The sequence below is a fragment of the Aulonocara sp. 'chitande type north' Nkhata Bay genome, linkage group LG18 (assembly GCF_057382095.1).
Source record: "Aulonocara sp. 'chitande type north' Nkhata Bay isolate Kocher_YH1m ecotype deep benthic linkage group LG18, A_spYH_male_GT1.1, whole genome shotgun sequence".
Taxonomy (NCBI): Eukaryota; Metazoa; Chordata; class Actinopteri; order Cichliformes; family Cichlidae; genus Aulonocara; species Aulonocara sp. 'chitande type north' Nkhata Bay.
In genome coordinates, this window is record NC_141361.1 from 38,073,059 (window position 1) to 38,090,190 (window position 17,132).

At 43.2% G+C, this 17,132-nt stretch overlaps 2 protein-coding genes across 8 annotated transcripts in view; one reads left to right on the plus strand and one right to left on the minus strand.

The window, feature by feature from the left end:
- Positions 1–17,132, plus strand: part of astn1 (astrotactin 1) — a 485,289-nt gene that overhangs the window by 455,580 nt on the left and 12,577 nt on the right. For all 7 annotated transcript variants that reach the window (XM_086272768.1, XM_086272769.1, XM_086272772.1 and 4 more), the window contains 2 exons: positions 1,223–1,323; positions 3,901–4,084. In XM_086272768.1, coding sequence (XP_086128894.1) covers positions 1,223–1,323; positions 3,901–4,084 — 285 coding nt within the window. The remainder of the gene's footprint in view (positions 1–1,222; positions 1,324–3,900; positions 4,085–17,132) is intronic.
- Positions 9,974–12,015, minus strand: LOC147309136 (uncharacterized). The gene is made up of 2 exons (XM_086271518.1): positions 10,777–12,015; positions 9,974–10,492 (listed from the first exon to the last, which is right to left on the minus strand). The coding sequence occupies exons 1-2, from the start codon at positions 12,013–12,015 to the stop codon at positions 9,974–9,976; spliced, it is 1,758 nt and encodes a 585-aa protein (XP_086127644.1).

Consider the following 17,132-nt stretch of genomic DNA (forward strand, 5'->3'; position numbering starts at 1 on the left):
CAGTTGAACAGGTCCTTGTCAGATTTAAAAACCTCAGTGGTCTGTCAGTGTATGTATATGCTTCCAGTGCAAAATTAAAAACACACACACACAGATGCACAAGCACCGGATGCTCAGATGCTCTCATTAGCATGCTCACACTTATCTCACAGAAAGCTTGCCAGGTGGGAAGCCACATGCATAACACACACACACACACAGAGACATTGCAGAGCAGAAGAACAGGGTGGAGAGGGGAAAAAGAGGGAGAAGAGAGAAAATGCAGAGGTAACATTTGGGGCTGAGAAAGAAAGAGAGGAAAGAGTGAGGAAAAGATAAACAGCAGTGTGTAGAGGCAAAGAGAAGTAAAGAAAAAAAGGGCAAAAGGCCCATGGACAGAGCTTCTTCAAACAATTTTGATGTATGTGGGTTCGGTGAACAGCTACACATGCTCTTTTAATTCCAGTATCAGCGAGATTCCTGCTCTTTCTATCCTGTCTGACAGCTCATTCATCTCCCTGAGCTCTTAGCTTGGGGAGAGCCTCTGCACCGAGGCCTTGTCTCTCCCATCAGCTCTTTATATTTTCTATAAAGATGGATTCCGTACAATGCTCATGAATGACACTTTGTAGAAGCAAAATACGCTCTTTCAGATAAAATATGCCCAAGAAAGGCATGCTAGAAACTCAAAGACAGCAAAAAAAAAGATACTTTGCAGTTGCATTAAAAGCAAAAGTTCAGTCTTTGAGTATATGATGGAAAGATTCAAATGGCTTTCTTCTAACCGAGAATATCTGTCATTCACTCGTCTATTTCTTTACACCTCTTTGCCTTTTGAGTGTTCGTACTGCTACATCATTCTTTGTTACTGCAACAATTGGCCACTAGGTGGAGATATTCATTCAGCGAAACTAGCTCTGCAGAGAACGGCAAATTGGGAGTGTGGCACTGTTCCCGTATTGATAATGCAGGCCCTGGTCTTCAAAGCAGGGGGTCTTTCGATTGGATTAACAGCTGCAGGAAATGCATCAGCTGTGACATGTTTGCTGCTGCTCATATGTTTTTTGTTCAGCACTTTCATGAGAATACACTGCAGGAAATCCATTTTATTACTTTAGGTTTTATAGATTTTCACTAACAAAATGGAAAAATGGACTTTATATTTCACAGTGCGTGTGTGTGTGTGTGTGTGTGTGTGTGTGTGTGTGTGTGTGTGTGTGCGTGCGTGCGTGCGTGCGTGCAGGTTCCGGCTATGGGCAGTAGACAACACGGGGCGCCGTTCAACTCCAAGTGAAGTCACCATCAAAACTCCATGTCCAACTGTGGATGACGTCAAAGCACAAGGTGAGGGGAAAAGACTGTACATCATTATTTGTGTAGTAAATATGATTGTTATATGATGTCAGAAAAATTCGGGGGAAAAAATTATATTTGGTGCAATTTTTTTTCATTTGTTTTTTTTATTTACCGGACAGACATTTGCTCTTTCTATTTGCAGTCATGTCTCAAAACCGCACAAAACAGATGTTAGATGAGTTCATCGAGCGAGTCATAAAGACACAGGCAGATAGTTTTCCTCTCTGGAGTAGAACTGTTTATGGACACTGTACACTAAGATCTCACGAGAATATTGGTTATAAAGTGTGCTATTTCATGTCAGAAATTAACGAGCTGAAATCATTTGTCACCCTGTGCACTAGTGAAGCTTCATACCAAAGACTTTATAGATCCTGCTGCTGAGTTGGAGACAGGGCTGTAGACATTTGGGTAGTGTCACAGTTTTCACCTTTTTGCCACTACAATTGAAGTATGGCTTTAATTAAAGGCCCTGGCCAAAAGTACCTTGACTGTCTTTTTTTCTGCCCTAGTACCATATTTCCTGGTGCTAAGGGTGGGCTGATTAAAAAAGTTACGCAAAAGCTGTTTCAGTGATAGGTGTGGGATATTTCTTCATTCCTAAATTAAGCAGGCAAATATTCAAGAGTTCATTTCAAGTGATGAATGATCATGGGATCCTTTTCATGGTGAAGAAAAACCCTTTTCCACCGGTCCCCAGAGGGGGAAAAACTCTCTCTGTAAGGTAGCTATCCGTTATTGAAGTCTACCATAAAGAGGCTTTGTGGACGACGCTTTGACAGAAGGTTCAACCTCATGAACAGAAAGGCCAGGTTAGAGACTAACTCTCAAACAGCATTCTTTGGACGGATGAAAGTAACATCAACCTGTCACAGAAGGACAGGAGTAACAAAAAATGGAGAAGGCTTGGAACAGCTCATGATCTGAACACAGTGAAGCCTGTGTGATGCATGGGCATGAGTGGTTTCAAATTGTACTTGGGTCACTAATGTTTATTAATGATGTGACAGAAGACAGAAGCAGCCAGATGAATTCTGAAGTGTACTGTGATCCATCCAGCCATCCATTCTCTTCCGCTTAAACAATTTAGGGTCGCAGGCACCCTGAAGCCAGGTCGCAGGTACCCTGCCTGTCACCCAGCTGCCGCAGGGTGACAGGCAGGGTACACGTTGGTCTGATGCAGGGCCAAGCAGAACTTGCAAACTTGATATTGTCTACAATAGTGGACAAAGGCCTGAAAAATCAGGCTAAACAGGAATAAGCCACGTGGTCAGTCAGGTTGAATTTCACTAGCAGAGAAAAAACCAAAGGGAGTAAGACACATCACAAACATCTGCAGACTTCAAGCCATCATTACATGGAAGGACTTCAGCAAAATATTAAAGTTCAATAATGATTTTTTAAAATTTGTCCAATTCCTATTTGAACCCTATTAAGGGGCTACTTAATTTACTGTGCTTGACTGTGAAAACAATTTCCAATGTAATTGTCTAATTGTATAAGAAAAGATGTGCCACTTAATGCAGTTGGTTTTAATTACTGGAAATCTACGCATGGTGTGACATGCAGTACGTGCCATGTAGTTGCTTTTACTGATTTTCTTGGCATTGTCACTTCCGAGAGGACTTACACTCCAAGGTTTTAGTTTCTTCAGTGAATTCTTCAACTTTGTTGTTGATGATTTATCCCTTTTAAAATGATCGGTAATGGTAGTGAGACCAAAATATTCATGTAAAATGACATCTGCTTTATTCATCTGAAATTGGAGCTGCAGAAGAAACAGGAAAGAACACATCTTCTCCACTTATGAGGCCATTATATTTAACAGTGCCCAATAACTGAGGGGAAAAAACTGCAATATGTCCAACATCTTTGTCAACATCAAAGAATCTCTTCCAATGACCCCAAAAACAAACGCATATTACAGTTACTGTGTCGCTGATCCTCCATCCTTGGGTATTTCACACAAACATGTGACCTCTGTCATCACTGGGAAGAAAGGGGTGCTGATCACTATCCAGTAACCAACATCCTAATTTGGGATTAGACTTCTTAATATTATTTCTTTATTACTCTGCCTCGCCCATACCTTAGCAACTGACATGATTCCACATGGATTCCTGTCGTGTCCTACAGTAATTGAAATTAAGAATGCATTCGTCAGCCTGTCAGGATCACTGTTAACAGCATTGTTTAAAATGAATGCAAAAACAGATAAGACCTGCCCCAGACAAACATTCTTCTCTCGCTATGAGCGATCTGCCCCGTCTGTCTACAGAAAGCGTGATTGCGTGTGAACTCAGCGAAGCTCCCCACCCAAACCTCAACAGCGTATCCAAAACAGCAGCGAGGCTAGCATGGATTCAGGAGAAAGATGACTTTGTCATTGGAACATCTTGCCTGGATCATTTAATATCAAGTAGCCCCAGTCGGCCTGTTCATTAAACATAAAAAAGGGTTTGAACTGATCGCCGGTATTGTTCTTTATTGTTGGGCATAGTTAACACTCGTTTCCTGCTCCTATTAAAGCTGCAAGTTAACCCCCGATTGTCTATACACTTTCAGAAATTGCAGATAAGATATATAACCTGTTTAACGGCTACACCAGTGGGAAGGAGCAACAGACAGCTTACAACACTCTGATGGACCTGGGCGCTCCTACACTGCACCGTGTGCTTTACCACTACAACCAGCGCTACGAGAGCTTTGGTGAATTCACCTGGAGGTGTGAGGACGAGTTGGGACCCAGGTACGGTTATTTGACTGTTTCTTTTCTTCCTTAACGAGTCAACAAGAACAAAAGATGCCACACTGGAAAATGCATGTTTATTGAACACCACAGGCAGTTTAGTTTTACCCACGCTGGAAACGACAGGAAAAAGTGACTTTTCTGCCAGACAATTGGGACTCAGCTTGTATTTCAAACGTGCCCACATCTCTGACGTGTAACCTCAGATCAGAAAAATGCATTCCTTCCAGCAAATTGATCATCAACTTTAACTTGATCGCCAATTTATCAGCAGAACCCAACAATATACAAAGCCCTGTAGGTCTGTCTTGAGTCAGACTTTTACAGAATACCAAAAGCCTTAATAACGTGTAGACTGCGTTCACTGTAATCAGTCTTCCAGATATGCGTGTGTGTGGGAGTGTGTGTAATCCATTCATGAGTTGCCCTCCCACCAACAAAGTGCAATCTGTCATACTGAGCTTGTGCAATTGACACTGACATCTTCAAACAATAACAGTGTGAGACTGAAGAAAGTGGCAACTAGACAAGAGTCTGGATTGGATCACAGTTTGTCAGAACAACACTTTAAAGTGCAATTTGAGCAGATAGGCCTTTCATAATCAAAACATTCACCAGCAATCCTGTAAAACCCAGAAAGCTAGGACTGAATTACAAGACATAGATGTGCTCTATTAGTGATTACTGCACCCCCAACAGCTTATAGGAATTTGTTCCCATTCTGACACAGATCTAGATCAGGTGCGATGAATAAATCAACAAATTGTGTCATATATAAACATGTGTATTATAATATTCTCACTGTCTACATATCCCAAGATTACACCAATAGTACATTAGTAACTAGTTCATTGAATGAGTACTGTGCGTATCCAGAGCTTGATCTTTTTTTTTTACCAGTGTAGTGTAGGAATGCCTCAGTTGACATTGAAATATACAGAGGGCTAATCTCTGGAGCTGAAAAAGTAAGCTAGCTGCCACTTGACGTTGGCGAGTCAATCCCCTTAGACTAGGGTTGCCAACTCCCTGAAAAATAAATAAGGGACACCTCGACCCAGTTGTCTTCACCCTTCCCAGTGTGGTGAATTTTCTAGCTCTTTTTTTGTGTGTGAAATTATTTTTTTTAACCATTTGACTTGAAGTTGATTTAAGTAGATGTGTATTCTTTGTGATATGAACACATGTGAAACAAATGATCATTTAGCCATTTATTTTTAGCTCACAATGAGAACATTAACACAGTAAAACAGGTCTCTTTCTTAAACAGAAGCCTGTCATGCTTAACTTTTGAGAATATAAGTAAATCTTTCTTTAAAAGAACTCTGTCCTGCTTAACTTAAAATAATAGAAAACAATAGAAAGAAAAACATTCTTGTAACAGTGCACATTTAGTGCATTTAGTACAATTGGCTTCAGCTGAGGTATTATTTCAGCTTTTCTAATGCTAATCAGCTGCTCCTGTTTGTAAACCCACTTGTTCCCATGATTACGCACCTTAACTCATCATCATTATTCATCTATGTATTACTTTTATGTATTAGTCATCTATTTGTTGTAATCATCTATCCTTGCAGTTGTTTATTACACAAAATAAATTATATTATCACACTTCTGGCCACATAGCGCTGATATTCACTGCACATGCCCATATTAACGTTTTCCAGCCAGGTGTTTTCCTTTTCCCATTCTTCCCTTTCTCTGAGGGGAACAAACATTGCTGCTCTAATGCTGGGCTCACACTGTGCGGTTTTAGGCCCATTTTGAGCCGATTTTTGAGTGATCGGACCGATTTTGGCCTTCATCGTGCATCGTGTAGTATACGTGGGGTAACGAGAAGCGATTAACACCTCGAGCAGCTCCTGATCATCAATCGCTCGTGAGGGTGTCACCACAGGCGCTCACACTGCTCACGTGCAAACACGTAAACGTCGGTGTAAAAGACGGTGCAGCACGGCTGTGCAGCGTGTGATCTGGACACAAGCGATGGAGGCACAACTTGTAGAACTTTGGAAAGCTCATCCGAGCCTTTTCGATGTGGCATCACAAAATTATCACGACCACAACAACCGTGAAAATTGTTGGATTTACACTGCTGCTCAATCACAGCTGCCTGATCATGTTTTTCATTAGCAATTTAGCAAAGTTGATGGTGGTGGTGTGTCTGTGTGAGTGAAAGACAGAGAGAGCGAGCGACAGATTTTCTGTTATAACCTTCATGTTATGGACGCACAGTGTGAGCACTCAGGTCGCATCAGAGCATCGGGCGGTATAGTGTGAGACCTGCATCGTGACCTACCAACTTCTAACCCCTGCGAGTCAATCGTGCAGTTTGAGCAGGAGCTGAATAACGTGACTGAAAAAATCGCACAGTGTCTGCCCAGCTTTAGGTGTACTGTCGTCCGAGACTTGCACCGCAGTGTCGGCGTTTGTTCCCCTGTTGGCCATGCTTCTTGTTGTGGTCATCTGTTGTCTTCCGGTATTTTCTCCGTAAGCGACCTTTCATCGACCAATGAGATAAGCGGTAATCTGAATTGTCATACTCGAATTGTCGTAAGTGTGCTGTCAGCTCATTGGTCACAAAGCAGGAGAGGGGCTGGGAATTATGTTTTCAAACAAAGTGTTAATTCCATTAACATTTATAGACTACTTTTGATTCTCACTGTATTACGGGACAAAGTGCGTCCCTTATTAGCTCAATACGGGACGTGTACTTTTGTTTCTAAATACAGGACGATTCCGTATTTTAAGGGACGGTTGGCAACCCCACCTTAAACTATGTTAAAACTGAAAACTTTCCAACACTTTCCTATGAATAAATGTTATAGTCTTTATGGATTCTTCCCTCCCTTCAAAACAACTCTGAGTGAGGTGATTTATTTATTTTTTTTGCAACTCCTTGAGTTAGCTTGTGTTAGCTAATGTTAGCTAAATGATGCTATGTTGTCCAGAACGGGCTAACGTTAGCCTACACATTGTCTTTGCATTTAACTGCTCTCTGGAAAAAACATCTCATCTTTGGTACCGTAGCTGTGTTTTTTGCCCAACATGCGCTGCAAGCAATTTCTTTTGCACTGCACTTACATTTGGCCTGAGCATCTATTCCCACAACAATCCGCACAAGTTGTCTGACGTGATCTGTGCATAACAACAGTTACAGCTTGAACAGAAAACAGCTCTAAATAAAACCAAAACTGTGCTTCGTACACTTTTCGGTGCAAGCGCTAATTTGTTCCACTGTTATTACAAACACATTTATAGGGTCTCCATTATATCAGCTCTTTCAAAAGCTCAGCACACTGTTGTTTCGACTCTCAAAGGTGGGCAGATGTGCCGCTCACAGTTTCCAAAGCGCTGTCTCTGATTGCAAAGCGGTTGTTTACGTGAATTAGAGTTACGGGAGAAAGTCAGTCAAACTGACTGGGAAGCCGAGTGCTTTTAACCTCTGTGACATCACCGGGGCCATTTAGTAACTCGCAACCATGGAGGGCCCCAAATTTCCGCCCAAACTACGTATAAGTACCCATAATGTAAAACTGTAGCTTAATGTTTTATAAACAGAGCCATGTGTCTGAAATAAAACCTACTTATAAACAGCAGTCTGTGTTACACGCTTTCGCTTTGGCAGGTGAGACTGATTAGCAAAGGCTCCCTTAATTCTGTGTTTCTCCCTCTGTCTGTGGGCTCCCCCGCCCTAAATGAAAGGTTGGTTTTAATAGGGACCATGCTGGAAAGAGTTGATGTAATTGAGGGAGTTGCTTCTGAAGTGTTCCATTAAAATACACTTACATTAACAGCCTCCCAATTTAGTTAAAGGGAGGGGTGATTAATGTTAATAAAGGCACCTCAGAGCTGGAAAAGTGGCAGAGAAGTGCATTTGAGGTGAGAGCTGGCAACAGCGGAAGGAAGTATAAACATGTTTTGTTTAGCCAAGTCATCAAATGAACATTAGACTTTCCTATGTATCTACTTTAGAGTGAGGAAAGACCTGAGCTGTATGCTGTCTATTGTTACCAGGCGAGCGTGCAGGCAGCGAGGTTAATGGCCTCGCAGCTCCGCCGCCGTGTGTCTGAGTGTGCTGACAAGCTTCCCTGTGGCGTCAAGCAGTTTGTTTCTCTGACGTTATTTGACCGTTGGGGAAAACAAATGCAGCAGATAAATGGCCGCACCTATGCCAGGACAAAAATACTACTGATATCATTTTTAAGAAACCAAAATAACCGTCATGCATATTTCTGGCTTTTCAGGCATCCTGTGTTGATGTTGGCCCGATGCTGCAAAAACATCTCAGATCATGAGGATCATTGTCATTCAGCTGAACCGGGAAAACATTTTTCTAATCTAGACTAGACTCATTATGGACATATTAGGATAAAGATTGTATTTCTGTTTAATTCCAGACAGAATTTTTAATCTGTGGCTTACTGCATATTTTTCTAAGCAGATGACTGTAGAAATAAAAAAGCTACAAAAAAAACAACCTAAACTAAACATTAGGGTTGGGGCAGAGCTGCTACTACTGCTTTGATGAAACTGTCTCTTTGTTCTGATTGTTCTCCTTGCATTTCGTTTGCTTTTTACAGAAAAGTAAACTTGGAAGTCACAAAATCCAGAAAAAAGCAGCTGTTTACATGTTCTAGTAACTGCACCTGCATACTTTCTATTAAGTAGTGCTTCAGTATTACTGTATAGGGGAAACAGCACTCGCCCCAATGGAACTTGAAGTCCTATTGAAAACAACGTGTTCCTTTTGTAAACATCGGTTCCCAGTGGAGTCAAAAAGAGGACTAAAGCACCATATGCTTTTGGGTAGGCCTGCCTTGTAATTAGGAAGTCAATACCGTACAAGAGTGCAGTTTGGTTTCCAGTGTTGGGTAAGTTACTTTAAAATAGTAACTCAGTTACATTACTAGTTACTTCTCTCAAAAGTAACTCAGTTACTTCAAGTTACTCGTTACTTTCGAAGTAACTAGTTACTAGGGAAAGTAACTTTGGTTTTACCCAGAATTCTCTTATTAATGTGTTGCTTCCCTAACTGGATACCCAGCAAGGATGCCAGTCTTCTAGCTTGCTTACATGTTAGCACTATCCAGCCACAAGTACACTGTGCCACCTAATGGCCTGAACCTAAAATAGTTAAAATGGCAGTGTAGTAGTTCGAGTGCAAGTCAATGATGAAATGAATGAAACTAAATTAGAAATTAACAAAGTTTGTTTTATGTGTCACTTTTTTATCTGTGTGTTTTAATCTATTTCTAATGTTTCAACCCTCTACAAATGCAAACTCATCATTCTCGGGTTGTTACAGCAGTGTCTAATCATTGTACGTAGTATCACTAGGAAGAAGCAGTGGATCACAAAACAACATACAGTGTGTTGAAACTTTTGAAAGATATTTATTTTTGCCATTTAAATGGACAGAAAGTATGCTTTTAGCAGTGCCAACATTAAACTGTACCTCAGACAATTTAGGACCTGTAGGTATCAAAGTGCAAAAACATGTAGTGCAAAAAATGATTTAACATAAACACGGTGAGGTTTGTCCATTCTTTGTAAAGTTAACTGAACTTAACTTTGTAAACTTAACTGCTGAATTCCACCAACTGGAGACCTCATGTTCAGTAATAAAAGTATTTTCAGAGAAAGAGAAGAGAAATAAAATTAATTACAAGTATGTTCAGCCCCACAAACAGAAATAAAATAAATAATAACTATTTTCAGCTTCATAAACAGTCAAACCAAAATAATATTGCCTCCATACAGGCCATGTAGATAAATAAAATATAAAGGTATTTTAAGTGCTTCAGAAGCCCAAGTTTCACTTGGAAATAACCCTACTTTACCTTGTAGAGCACCACTGAAGGCAACACATCATCATCATATGAGCACTACTCAACTTTGGTTTCCATCAAACCAACGATTGTACCTCAAGAGGAGAAGCTTCTCAAACTTATGATCAGACAACTTGTTCCTCTTTGGAGTGAGAATCAGGTTTCCCAGGCTGAAAAGCCTTTCAACTGGGGCACTTGAAGGAGTAGCTGCATTAAGTTTAAGAGAGAGTTTCTTTATCATTGGGAAATGATTCAGAGAGTCTAACCCTGTTGCTCCTGATTTGAGGTACTCGGCTACCTCACCTTCAGCAGTGGCATATATGTCCTCATTCTCTTCAAAGGAGAAGAACTCATCCTCTTTGCTAGAACCCGCGTGCTGTGTTGTGTTGGTGGCGCTGGTACCTGGTTGTAGCTGATCTTGCTCAGGGAGAAGTTTTCGACACTCTACCAGCAGACGTGCCTTTGCGAGGTCCTTCCGCGCCTGGTCATGTAGCCAACGAAGCTTAAATTTTGGTAGTGTCACAGCAGCCAGCAAAGCATCTTCACTTCCAAGGACATGTGCAAACCTTGTTTTGACTGCCTGTAATAACGACACAGTAAAAGTGCAAAAAACATTTTTGCATGAGAAAGTATGCATTGTTTCAACATTAAATTAATTAAATATTAACAGCATGCTGTAGTTTTATATAGAATGTATTTTAATTTGTAAATAGTGTGTATTTTACTACGTTGTATTTATTTTATTTATTTATTGGGGTTAAGTATCTGTAACTGTAACAGCATTCACTTGCATGTGAACAGCACAGCACAATATAAAAAGCAATTTCATTAAAGATAAACACAAATGAAAATATCATCTCTTACCTGGACAACTGTATCTGGTAGCCCAACAAGAATTTGCAGACCATTTTTTATAGCCAGAGTCTTGGTCATTAGCGATTCCAGTGTGGGTAGGAGTGTGCCATAAAAACAATGGTCTTCTCCTTGAAGAATGTCCAGTGCCACAGTAAGTGGTTTCATGACTGCACAGTACTCTCTGATACACTGATGCTCCCTCTCATTGAAACATTTCAACCGTAATGTGGATGAGATTGTGTTCAGCTCCACCACAGGTATCTTTGAAATTCTCTCCAGAGCATAATAGAACGAGTTCCACCTTGTTGTGCAAGGTACTAGTAGCTTCTTTGCAATAATGTCGTCCACAATCTCAGCAGCCACTGTGGAACGACTGGCCTTGTTCCACAGCCCTGCACATTTTGTGGTGGCACTTCTGTAGATGGTTTTTGTTGCAGCTTCAGACAATAGCCACTTCTCCACATCAGTGCAAGAGATAAGATACATTGTGTGCGATGCACATCTCTGATGTGGCGGTAAAGAAATTGCATCATCAGCATCATCAGCAGCATTCTGCAGCACATCCCCAATTGAAACAAAAGTCACCTCATCCTCCTCAGATTCAGAGTCATCTGACTCAGGTGCTGGCTGGTACACTTTAAAAGCCTTGACAAAATTGGAGCCATTATCCGTTACAGTTGATGTGATTTTAAACGATAGGCCATGAGATGAGTTAATGTTGTCCAGCTCAGATGCAATACTGTCATACGTATGTCGACCCATAAATCGCCTGCATGCCAGCGCTGCTTTCTCACGTTTCATGTTTTGTGCATTTATCCAATGCGCGGTCACACCAAGAAAACTTTTATTATGCACAGTCCAAATGTCTGCTGTTGTGGAGATGTATTCTACCATGTCAAGTGTATTTTTGAGCTCTGACTCCATGTTGGCATATTCTTGGTCTAGGAAACTGGAAAATGTCTTTCTGGATGGTGCCTTCCCAGCTCTCCCTCGCACAGGTATATGACTAATCAGTTGTCTGAAAGCATGGGACTCAACCGTTGAGATGGGTTTCATGTCTTCCACAACATACCTGGCAATCAGCCTGTGTAGCTGGGGCTGGGTGATGGACTGTGCAGCAGGCTGTCCGAAATCAAGCTTTCGTTGTTTTGCTGGAATAGCATCAACGGAGCTAGAGTCACCGACGTTGCCTTCAGGTTCTTTTTCAACTAAGTTGGTAGATGCATGCTGTTTCTGAAGATGTTTCATCAGATTAGAATTGCTAGTCTTTGATGTCGAAAGAGTTTTAGAACCTCCACAGAGAGTACAGTTCACGACAATATTCCTGTCTTTTTCCAACACAAAGGAGAAATAATGTGAATATTTCCAGGAGAGAAAACACATGCCTGGACCATCTTCGACTGCCGCCATGATTGTAGCTTACGTCACAGTGTCACGTGCCCTTTTTACGTCCAGCACGGAAACTGCAGTCGTGGTGCTTTCCTTTGTACTCGGGACTCAGAAATTCGGGACTGCAGATGAGCTGCATATGTGTAGTAGTAATTTGTTTTTGTAGAGAGCTAGCAAAACAAGCGTTTTCGAGGGCGTCGCCATATTGGAATCCAGACTTCTCCAACGAGGCTAACCAGAACACCGTTTACTCGAGTGTGACATTATTCCCAGGCTCGTGTTCCGATTTCCGAGGTAAGTTAAACGCAACACACGAAGTAACGAGTAACGACCCTATCTAAATCCCAGTAACGAGTAACGCGTTCCTGATTTTGGCATAATAACTAGTTACCGTGCTCGTTACCACAATAATAACGTAGTTACTGTAACGCGTTACTTAATAACGCGTTAGTCCCAACACTGTTGGTTTCACAGTCAGATTTATCTCTCGCTCATCACGTTAGGTTTCAAAACATCAAGACGGCAACTGCAAAAATGATGCTGGGCTTCAACGTTGGACTTTACTAACCAATTAGTGGCATCGCTGTGGCTACATTCAGCTCTTGGTGCCACATTTGATGGAAATGAAAATAGTAATCAATAGTCAAAGTGAAAAAATGATGCAGCAGCCTAGTCAATTTTGCTGAAATTTCATTACAGCAATTCAAAATGGTAATCAGTTAGCCTGACAATACTGGGGCATGCTTCTAATTAGACGGTGGATGGTGTCCCGAGGGATCTCCTACCAGATGTTGACCAGGGCATCACAGACCTCTTTGACAGTCCGAGGTGCAGCCTGGTGGCATCGGATAGACTAAATCAGAATCAGAATCAGAATGGGTTTATTGCCAGATGTTGAGGTTTACAACATTAGGAAATTGCTGCGGTGCTTCAGTGCAGACAATAAGAATTAAAGTGCTATGTAGAAAGAAAGATATGTGCATGAGATATACATGAGATATATACATGAGAATAAGAATTAAGAGTGCTACGTAGAAAGATATATACATGAGTGCAGGTGGTGATCAGTGCCAAACATGGAATGATGCAGTGACACAGCGTAGGGTCACAGCGTAGGGTCATGTGTTAGTGGCGGGGACAGTCATGTGGTTATTGTTCATGTGTCCAACAGCAGAGGGGAAGAAACTGTTCTTGTGGCGAGAGGTTCTGGTGCGAATGGACCGGAGCCTCCTGCCTGAGGGGAGCAGGTCAAACAGACTGTGTCCAGGGTGAGAAGGGTCAGCTGAGATCCGAGCTGCACGCCGCAGTGTCCTGGAGGTGTACAGGTCCTGCAGAGATGGGAGTCTGCAGCCAATCACCTTCTCAGCAGAGCGCACAACACGCTGCAGTCTCTGTTTGTCCCTGATAGTGGCTCCAGCGTACCACACGGTGATGGAGGATGTGAGGATGGACTCGATGATTGCAGTGTAGAGTTGCATCATCGTCCGTGTTGGCAGGTTGAATTTCTTCAGCTGCCTCAGGAAGTACATCCTCTGCTGGGCTTTCTTAATGACGGAGGTGATGGTGGGCTCCCACTTCAGGTCCTGGGTGATGGTGGTACCCAGGAAGCGGAATGAGTCCACAGAGGTGATGGGGGTGTCAGTCAGGATGATGGGGGGGAGTGGGGCTGTGTGCTTCCTGAAGTCCACAATAATCTCCACTGTCTTCTGGGCATTCAGCACCAGGTTGTTGTGGCTGCACCAAGACACCAGACGTTCAACCTCCCTCCTGTAGGCAGACTCGTCCCCGTCCGAGATGAGCCCAATGACGGTGGTGTCATCTGCGAACTTGATTAGCTTGACAGACTGGTGGGTGGAGGTGCAGCAGTTGGTGTACAGGGAGAAGAGCAGAGGAGAAAGAACACAGCCCTGAGGGGAGCCGGTGCTGATGGTCCGGGAGTCCGAGACATTCTTTCCCAGCCTCACGTGCTGCTTCCTGTCCGTCAGGAAGTCAGTGATCCACCGGCAGATGGGATCAGGCACATTCATCTGGGAAAGCTTGCCTCGGAGATGGTCTGGAAGGATGGTGTTGAAGGCAGAGCTGAAGTCCACAAACAGGATCCTGGCGTAGGTTCCTGGGGAGTCCAGATGCTGCAGGATGAAGTGTAGGGCCATGTTGATGGCGTCGTCTACAGACCTGTTGGCTCTATATGCAAACTGCAGGGGGTCCAGGAGGGGGGCCGTGAGGGTCTTGAGATGGGAGAGAACTAGGCGCTCAAATGACTTCATGACCACAGATGTCAGAGCCACGGGTCTGTAGTCATTTAGTCCAGTGATCCTAGGTTTCTTGGGGACAGGGATTATGGTAGAGGACTTGAAGCAGGCAGGCACATGACATGCCTGCAGTGAGGAGTTGAAGATGCCAGAAAACACTGGGGCCAGCTCGTTTGCACAGTGTCTGAGGGTGGCAGGAGACACGCCGTCTGGGCCGGGAGCTTTCCGAGCATTCAGACTCCTAAACTGCTTCCTCACATCTGCTTCATGAATATGAAGAGTTGTGGTCGGAGGAGGTGGTGTGAAATCCTCTTTTGTGTGGGGTGAGGGGGCGGGTGTTGCAGGTAAACAGTTTGAAGGTGGTGATGGCTCTATGGAGGGGGGAGAGGTGGGGGAATGAGTGTCCAAAGTGCCTCTATTGTTGGGGTCGTTGGAGGTGTGAAGGCTGCCTGATGGCTCGTCAAAACGACAGTAGAAGTCGTTGAGGGTGTTGGCCAAGAGCAAGTCATCAGTGGAGTGGGGGGTTTTAGGCTTGTAGTTTGTAATGTTCCTAAAACCTTTCCACACAGAGGCCGAGTCATTCTCTGAGATCTGCTGCTGCATCTTCTCAGAGTGCTGATGTTTGGCAATGTCCACTTCTTTAGTGAACCTGTACTTGGCCTCTCTGTAGCAGTCCCTGTCTCCGCTTCTGAACGCCTTACTCTTTTCCAGCCACAGCCTTTTGAGTTTAGGAGTAAACCAGGGTTTGTCATTGTTATAACTCACCCTGGTGCGTGATGGCACAATGCTGTCCTCACAGAAGTGGATATAGGAGGTGACAGTGTCCGTAAACTCGTCCAAGCTGTTAGAAGCAGCCTTCATTGTGTCCCAGTCTGTGGTCTCCAAACACGTGCGAAGCTCCTCCACAGCCTCGTTGCTCCACAGTTTTTTGGTCCTCACGACAGGTTTGGAGAGCTTCAGCCTCTGTCTGTACGCGGGGATTAGGTGGATCATGACGTGATCAGAAAGTCCGAGTGAAGCGCGCGGCACCGCGCGATAGGCCCCGCTGATCGTGCTGTAGCAGTGGTCTAATGTCCTCTCCTCTCTGGTCGGGCATTTAATATACTGCTTGTATTTGCTTGTAAACCATAATGTGCCAGTGGTACGAGCGTGGGAGCCAGTCAGTGGTATCAATTCCTTCTTCCTGGGAACTGCCTGAATACTTACCATATGAAGCCAGGCATTGTTGTGCTCCAGGAGGAACCCAGGACCCACTGCACCAGTGTAGGGTTTGACAGAAGATCCTGGTACCTAATGGCAGTCATGGTGTCGTTGTCTAGCCTGTAGAGGTCTGTGTGTCCCTCCATGGATTTACCTCCTCCAGACTACGCCGGGCAAGGAGCTCAGGGCCCACTAAAGGACATCAGGCGCTCAGGCCACCCTCAAGAAGTCTGTTTCTGATTGTTTGGTCAGACACATTCACACCAGTGTCCTGCTAGAGGTCATTTTGTAGCTCTGGCAGTGCTCATCCTCTTCCTCATTGCACAAAGGAGCAGATACCAGTCCCGCTGATGAGTTAAAGACTTTAGAGTAGAGTACCCTAGAGTAACTGCCTGTCTCCTGGAATCTCCCCCATGGTCTTGAGACTGTGCTGGGAAAAACATAAAACCTGTTGGCAATGGCATGTGTTGGACTACCTGGACAAATTGCGATCTGTGCAACCTCTGCAGGGTCCAAGTATCGCCTCATGCTACCAGTAGTGGCGTTGCCCCTAACCAAATGCAAAACTAGCAAAAATTCAGTCAGAATAGACGGGGAGGAAAAAAATGTCAGCAAGCCTCCACCTCTAAAAGCTTTCATTTTGGGGCTGTCTCATTGTTGCCGCTCTAGTGCACCTGTTGTTAATTATAATAACATTAAAGCAGCTGAAACTGATACTTGAACTGGATACACTCTAAAGCGACAACATCAATATCCCAGAAAAGTGTTCCTTCTATTTATTTATTTGTTTTTTGAGCACCTATGTGTCTGCCTCATAGAATGGCATTGTATTGCTTATATTCTAACTAATATTGGGACGTTTTACAGTAAAAAAGCTGTAAAATGCCAGAATAATTGGCATAGCTAACACTGTATGCATTGACCTGGTACTTGGTAAGAAATTGGTAGGAGGCATTTCTCATAAACATCCATGAAATTAGTCCTTGCTGTCCTAAACCCTTGTTGTAAGTCTCTTTAGTTGTGGTTTGTTCTTAAATCAGCAGTTTTGTGGTACTTGAGAGACAATATAGCTCTCCCATCCAAACACCTCAGGTCTGTTGTGCTGCTGAGAGTAAACAGCAGGGTGGACACAAACTCACACACACCCAGACCACAAATGCATACCCACGCACATTTTCATCTTCCCAGATCAGTTCGACTTGTTATGAAGAGAATTCCCCAGTTTCCCTGTCACAAACAATGAGGACAGAATAAACGAGATTTTCATTAGCTAGTCAAAATACAGATAACAAGAGCCCCGCTCAGGCTCTGACTCAATGTAAACTCGTATCAGCCAAGTAAGCAATATCTGGAAACAAATGAATGAACAAATGTGGCTTTATCTTTCTTGTGGCGGCAGATATTCAGATCTGCTGTTTTTAGAAACGTATCGGATCTCACTGACGAGAACCTTTGGCATTCTCCACGGGACATTTGTGTTGCCTTTTTCATGCAACATTGCGTGATGCTTTAACTCAAACCATA

Bases quoted from the DNA above. Each gene is read 5' to 3' on its own strand.
- LOC147309136 (XM_086271518.1), bottom strand. From the start codon at position 12,015: ATGAAACATCTTCAGAAACAGCATGCATCTACCAACTTAGTTGAAAAA. The intron at 10,493-10,776 runs GTAAGAGATGAT...TCGTTATTACAG, and splicing joins TACCAGATACAGTTGTCCAG to GCAGTCAAAACAAGGTTTGC.